The sequence below is a fragment of the Penaeus monodon genome, chromosome 28 (assembly GCF_015228065.2).
Source record: "Penaeus monodon isolate SGIC_2016 chromosome 28, NSTDA_Pmon_1, whole genome shotgun sequence".
Lineage (NCBI taxonomy): Eukaryota > Metazoa > Arthropoda > Malacostraca > Decapoda > Penaeidae > Penaeus > Penaeus monodon.
The window spans coordinates 35,705,957-35,706,293 of NC_051413.1; the positions used below are offsets into that span (position 1 = coordinate 35,705,957).

The following is a 337-nucleotide window of genomic DNA, read 5'->3' on the forward strand; positions in this document are numbered from 1 at the left end:
CTAAACATATATATCCCCATTTTATGCCCACATATAGACACCATTCAGCCCCGCCCCCCCATTCCTCCCGCCTGCTCTTCCTCTCCTCAGCCTGGTGTGACGACCTGTACCTCCGACTGAACAGCGAGAGGCTCGGCCGTGCTTACAGGCGAGCCCGTGGGCGTCTGGAGGCGATGGGCGCCCGCGTGAGGGAGGCGAGGGCGGGCCTCTTTGTCTGGTTTTCCATCCGGGACTTCATGGAGGCCGACAGCGCCGAGGAGGAGATGGGTGGGTCAGATGGACTTCGAGTGTGAAGTGAACAGGTGTCGAGGCCTTTTGTTTTCACAATTGGCTGCAG

The 337-nt window shown here is 59.6% G+C and overlaps 1 protein-coding gene across 1 annotated transcript in view; it reads left to right on the forward strand.

Annotated features, from left to right (window-relative positions):
• LOC119591567 (1-aminocyclopropane-1-carboxylate synthase-like protein 1) overlaps positions 1-337 on the forward strand; it is a gene marked incomplete at its 5' end in the record, with an annotated part of 5,689 nt that overhangs the window by 4,662 nt on the left and 690 nt on the right. Inside the window, 1 exon segment of the mRNA XM_037940328.1 lies at positions 91-267. Within this exon segment, the coding sequence (XP_037796256.1) occupies positions 91-267 (177 nt within the window).